Source organism: Eutrigla gurnardus (assembly GCF_963514095.1).
Source record: "Eutrigla gurnardus genome assembly, chromosome: 20".
Taxonomy (NCBI): domain Eukaryota; kingdom Metazoa; phylum Chordata; class Actinopteri; order Perciformes; family Triglidae; genus Eutrigla; species Eutrigla gurnardus.
Genome location: NC_139931.1, coordinates 334,742 through 340,723, shown reverse-complemented (window position 1 = coordinate 340,723; position 5,982 = coordinate 334,742). Strand labels below are relative to the sequence as shown.

The 5,982-nt window shown below is 49.8% G+C and overlaps 1 protein-coding gene across 1 annotated transcript; it reads left to right on the top strand.

Moving 5' to 3' along the window:
* The first annotated feature begins 455 nt into the window (after positions 1–455).
* Positions 456–5,851, top strand: lrrc4ba (leucine rich repeat containing 4Ba). The gene is made up of 2 exons (XM_084036975.1): positions 456–978; positions 3,195–5,851. The coding sequence occupies exons 1-2, from the start codon at positions 727–729 to the stop codon at positions 5,121–5,123; spliced, it is 2,181 nt and encodes a 726-aa protein (XP_083893101.1). The 5' UTR covers positions 456–726; the 3' UTR covers positions 5,124–5,851.
* Positions 5,852–5,982: the final 131 nt, after the last annotated feature.

Below are 5,982 nucleotides of genomic sequence, written 5' to 3'. Positions count from 1 at the left end.
CATAAAACTACATTTGCTTCATATTCAGCCCTAAACCCAGGAAGCTGAGGATCAGCTGTAGGACTAAGTGTTTCTGATGGAGCTCATTTGTTTCCCGACAGTCAAACCCATGTTTCAAACATTCATGTGTCTCTGATTTATTCATGTTTCCATACTTGACGCAGCGCTGTAAAGACAGAAGCATGCTGTCCTACTTTGATTGCACGTTTTCCATATTTTCCAACTCCTTGAACCGTTAATTACAGAAGCCGGCTTCCACCTGCCCTCCGTGGAAGGGTTCCGATGTCTGACGAAGCGTCTGCTCGGGGATTATGTGGGATTTTGATATGAGCGCAGACAGAAGTTCTAATGCTCCTCAAAGATGATTTTTTTTGACGATGCCTCCCATGATCATCTACGATGTCTACGATTATTTGTTCTGTCTTTAATATCTCTCTCTCTCGTTCTCCCACAGTAACTCCTGGATTCTTCTCACTCAAATCCCCCGGACGACGTGAGGAGGAGAGGAAGAAGGAAAGGGGGAATAACATCTGTTTATCTGCATATTTCTATGTTCAAAAAACAAGAGGAGAGAACGCCGAGATCGACGGAGCAGCGGCGACGTCTCGGAGGATGCGGGATTAGAAACAACAAGTTGCCACTGGAGGAGCAACGGGAGGATAAACCAGCGTGGAGCCGTCTCACCTGCACCTCCGGATTAACGAGTGGGGTCATGTCCCAGGTGCCATGCGCATCGCCACGCTGACCTGCCTCCCCGGCCCCTCCCCCTTCCTCTTTCTATTGGCCCAGCTGCTGCTGCTGCGGCTCCTCCTCCCCGGGCCGGAGCTGGTGGGAGCCGCCTCCTCCTCCTGCCCCTCCCTCTGCACCTGCTCCAACCAGGCCAGCCGGGTCATCTGCACCCGACAGAACCTGGAGGAGGTGCCGGAGAGCATATCGGTGAACACGCGATACCTCAACCTGCAGGAGAACGCCATCCAGGTGAGTGACCTGTGGTAGAAATATCACACGCTATGAAGTACATACAAGTATCATTTTATGTCCTCATCTAGCTGTTTTATTCATCCCAGCAACAAAAACACGCAGTTTCAGCTCAAAGCATATCCACACATCGTAGTGCAATTATTGATTCTCAGCACAATTCATAGAGTTATTGATAGAAGAGACAAAAGTCCTGTGCAGCAGATTGAAAGAGCATCTCTTATATATCCACTGTGGCCCAGAAGGTTTTGTTTTCAGACACAGTCCTCCTGTTTATTCCTATTGAAATGCATCAGTCATCACTTTTGATCCATGATTACATGATGTGTCCCAATGACCCAGGTGGAAAGAATTCATGCATAACATTTGTTTGGCGCTATAAAAGACATATGATTCCAACGTTATGGGGCGACCCTGTATATATATATGTGTATATGTGTGTATTTTCGGGCCATAAACTGATGCAACGTGTGCTTCTGCAGTTCAACGCGTCGATGCAGGTTCGTCTCCTGGAAAAACTTCTGAGAAAAAGACAGAAACGTAAAAGAAAAAAGACAATAATAGCAGAAAAAGTGCACTTAAGCCTCCGTTGAACTGAGGGATTTTATGAATTGAAAGCCAGGCATATTTCCACGACACAGTGCTGCCTTTTGTATGCATTACCAATTTCTCTGGAGTCCCTGGATGGTGTTCTGTGGCTTTACAGCTGCGAGGGAAAATCATTTAACCACAGACCATCGATACAGCACATGAATCTCCACATTCACAAACAGAGGGCGGATTTCTACTCGACTCGCGGCGGCATTTTGAAGTTATTGGATCCATCCCCACATTGCTGACCGCGCTTTGTTCTTTTTTGGAGATTTAACATTCATTTTTATCCAAGTATCTTACTTACAATGTCTAAGTATCTTAGACATTGTTAAAATTGTCCAGTTCCTGTCACTTTATGGGACGGATCACAAACGGGACATTATGCACATGATTTGAGGGTTTTTTAAGAGGGAGAGAAACAAATCAGAGAATAATAATGGTTGTTGTCGCTGCACATTCCTGATTGGTGTGTTTGTGTCCTGGAGCTCCACTTGAAATGATTAAAAATCTAAAAATGTTTTAACACCTGGAGGCATCCTTGATTCTCTGGTTTATTTTTCCCTGAGTAGCCTGAGAGTAAAGCCTTGACGGCTCCCACCCCCTCGTAACACCACCCCCCCACGCTGCTCTACATACAGGCGAGACTCGACGCTCTCCACCGATCGCACATTCGAGGGGCATTCGGATGCTAGCGTCGGTCGGGGGTTTCTCCTCGTTGGTCATTTTGTAAAACCAAGTTTTAAGTGCATTCATTTGTTTAATGTTTTTCTGACGTTTGAATACTGATCATCAGCTAATGATCGAGGGATTGTAACGCGTCTCAGAAACTAGTGTGAAAAGCACTTTGGTGTCTGAAATCAGGTCAGGGTTTACACCCGGTTAGCATAGCCACAAAGCTAACCATATCAGCATTGAACTTACAAATTAAAGGTGCAATGTGTAAAAATCTGGCCCAGATTTTAGTTTAAAACATTCAAAAAAAGAGTGCATCATCAAAATCACGAGCCTGAATCCACACCAATAAAAAACGTAACGTAAAGGTGGACATCACATGTGAAGACAGCAGCTTTAATGTGACCGTCTCTCAGTTTCAGGAGTTAAACTGTGCTTACGTGGTAGCTGTTTTGTGTTAATACCTAATGAGGTATTTAGGTTGTGGATGTGTTGGATTGATATTGTTATATTAATAACAAGCTTCCTATATGGAGGTCAGGGTGACACTTTACAGTCCAAACAGAAGCTGCTGGGAGTCTGAAAAGATCAGCTGTTACTCTAACGAGGCTGAGAAATTCATTATTTATATTTGTATGGTTTGTTTATTTAAAATGTGTGTTTATCCATATTTGTGCTGTGAATCATTAATTGTCAGTGTTTTCCTTTTACACGGTTTCGTAATTGCTCATCATTAAATTGAATTAATAATATCAGCATTAGAGCTTCGTATCTGTTCCTTCTTGTCGGCTCTCAACATGGCAGTGGGCATGTGGCTCGCAGCTAACGGTGCTAATGTTGCTAATGGTCCTAATGGTGCTAACGGTCCTTTTGGTGCTAACGGTGCTAATTTTCTTGACTTGATTCCATTTGTTCTACACTAACCTCCTCGTCCTCATCTGCCCCTCCAGGTTATCAAGTCAGACACTTTCAAGCACTTGAGGCACCTTGAGATACTCCAGCTCTCCAAGAATCAGATACGTCAGATCGAAGTCGGAGCATTCAATGGCCTCCCCAACCTCAACACGCTGGAGCTCTTCGACAACCGCCTCACCCTGGTGCCGTCGCACGCCTTCGAGTACCTCAGCAAGCTGCGGGAGCTGTGGCTGCGCAACAACCCCATCGAGACGCTGCCGGGCTACGCCTTCCACCGCGTGCCCTCGCTGCGCCGCCTGGACCTCGGCGAGCTCAAGAAGCTGGATTTCATCTCTGACGCGGCCTTCGTGGGCCTCGTCAACCTGCGATACCTGAACCTGGGCATGTGCGGGCTGAAGGACATTCCCAAGTTGACGGCCCTGGTGCGTCTCGAGGAGCTGGAGCTGTCGGGGAACCGGCTGGAGATCATCCGACCCGGATCCTTCCAGGGCCTGGTGGCGCTCCGCAAGCTGTGGCTGATGCACTCGCAGGTGTCCGTCATCGAGCGCAACGCCTTCGACGACCTGAAGAGCCTGGAGGAGCTCAACCTGTCCCACAACTCCCTGCACTCGCTGCCCCACGACCTCTTCACGCCGCTGCACCAGCTGGAGCGGGTGCACCTCAACCACAACCCGTGGATCTGCAACTGCGACGTTCTCTGGCTCAGCTGGTGGCTGAAGGAGACGGTGCCCAGCAACACCACCTGCTGCGCCCGCTGCCACGCGCCGCCATTCCTAAAGGGCAAGTACATCGGCGAGCTCGACCAGAGCCACTTCACCTGCTACGCGCCGGTCATCGTGGAGCCGCCGACGGACCTCAACGTCACCGAGGGCATGGCGGCCGAGCTTAAGTGTCGCACAAGCACCTCCACCACCTCCGTCAACTGGATCACGCCGAACGGCACGCTAATGACGCACGGCTCCTACCGGGTTCGGATATCCGTGCTCCACGACGGCACGCTCAACTTCACCAACGTCACCCTGCGGGACACGGGCCAGTACACCTGCATGGTCACCAACGCCGCCGGCAACACCACGGCAACCGCCGTCCTCAATGTCACCGCCGCTGACGCCAGCGTCAACTACACCTACTTCACGACGGTCACCGTGGAAACGGTGGAGACACCCGGAGAGGAGGAGCCGGCGTTGGTGTCCATCACTGAGATAATCATACGCGTGCACCCGGGCCCCACGCCGTCGGGTCACCTGTGGCCGGAAGGCGTTCCCACCACGGCCTCCTCGTTGTCTGCGCGCTGGTCCTCCTCCTCGCCGCGGTCCACCCAGCCCACGTTCACCGTGCCCATCACAGAGCCGGGCTTCTCGGGCCTGGACGACGTGATGAAGACCACCAAGATCATCATCGGCTGCTTCGTGGCCATCACCTTCATGGCGGCGGTGATGCTGGTGGTCTTCTACAAGCTGAGGAAGCAGCACCAGCTGCACAAACACCACGGCCCTGCCCGCGCCATCGAGATCATCAACGTGGAGGACGAGCTGGCGGCCGGCGCCAGCGGGCGGGGCAGCGGCATCTCGGGGGGCTCCACGGTGTCGCAGGGCGGGAGCAGCGGACTCGGAGGGGGCCAGAGCCTCCGGCTGCACCACCCGGAGATCGTCAACCTGCCGAACCTGGCCCGGTCGGAGCACCTGAACCACTACTACAAAACCCACCACTTCAACAACAACATGATGGGCCTGGGCATGGGACCGGGCTCCGGCGTGGGCCTCAACAACAACAACAACCCATCGCCGTGCTCTCAGAACATGTCCATATCCTGTTCCCAGGTCCCGACTGGCGTGACCATGGGGGGCACGCTGCCCCAGTTGGGGCTCCACAGTTCTCTGAAGGGCCTCATGGGGAAAAGCCAGAACGAGCCGCTGCTTTTTAAGAGCGGCTCCAAGGAAAATGTGCAAGAGACTCAAATTTGAGTAAAAGTGAGAGTGAAAAGTGAGTCAGAAGAGATGCTGGTAGAGACAGAAGGAGCCTGTGAGACTGATTGTAGCCTACATGGACGGATCCCAGAGATGATATTATTGCTTTATGATGCCAGACAGGAAGACCTGAAGGAGAGTCCGTTATCTGATAAGCACTAGACCCACGCATACTTTTAAAAAAATCACTCTTCGATGTAAACCCCTGACATCAGGACCGCCGGGTCCCATGCAGCCCGCTACAGTCTTTGCCAAAGTCCAAGATCGAGCCGACCCACATGTGCAATGAGCCTCTCTAGGGTTTTTCCTACAGATCGTTTCGTATATTTCCAGACACATTCAGTGTATATATTTGGAGCGGGACGTAATATTATCCATTGAAACATGTGGTCAGATTAGTGTTTCCCGGAAACACTAAAACAAACACGGAGGAAGCAGAATTAGAGCAGCGTATCGGACTAGCGAGGGAGACGGATCAACGACTCGTTTTTCCCTTTCAGAGCAGTTTCACTCTCACTTTTTCCACTTTCCCCCTTTTTTACACCTTAACTGGCTACTGAGGAGCGAAAACTGTTATTATGGGAGAAGGAAAAATCCCACGGAATACAAAGGACAATGAAATATATTAAAAAAGGAACGAAAGTACATATTATATATACCGTAAATATATTTTCATTCAAAGAAATAAATTATAAAGAATCTTTATTAAGCTTCTGACTGAAAACTACAGCGTGAAGAATATATATATATATATATACATATATATATATATATATGTATATATATATGTATATGTAGAAGTACACACAGCTGTGGTAGTGACGCTCCCTTCCAACTTCTCCGAACTCGTAGCTCT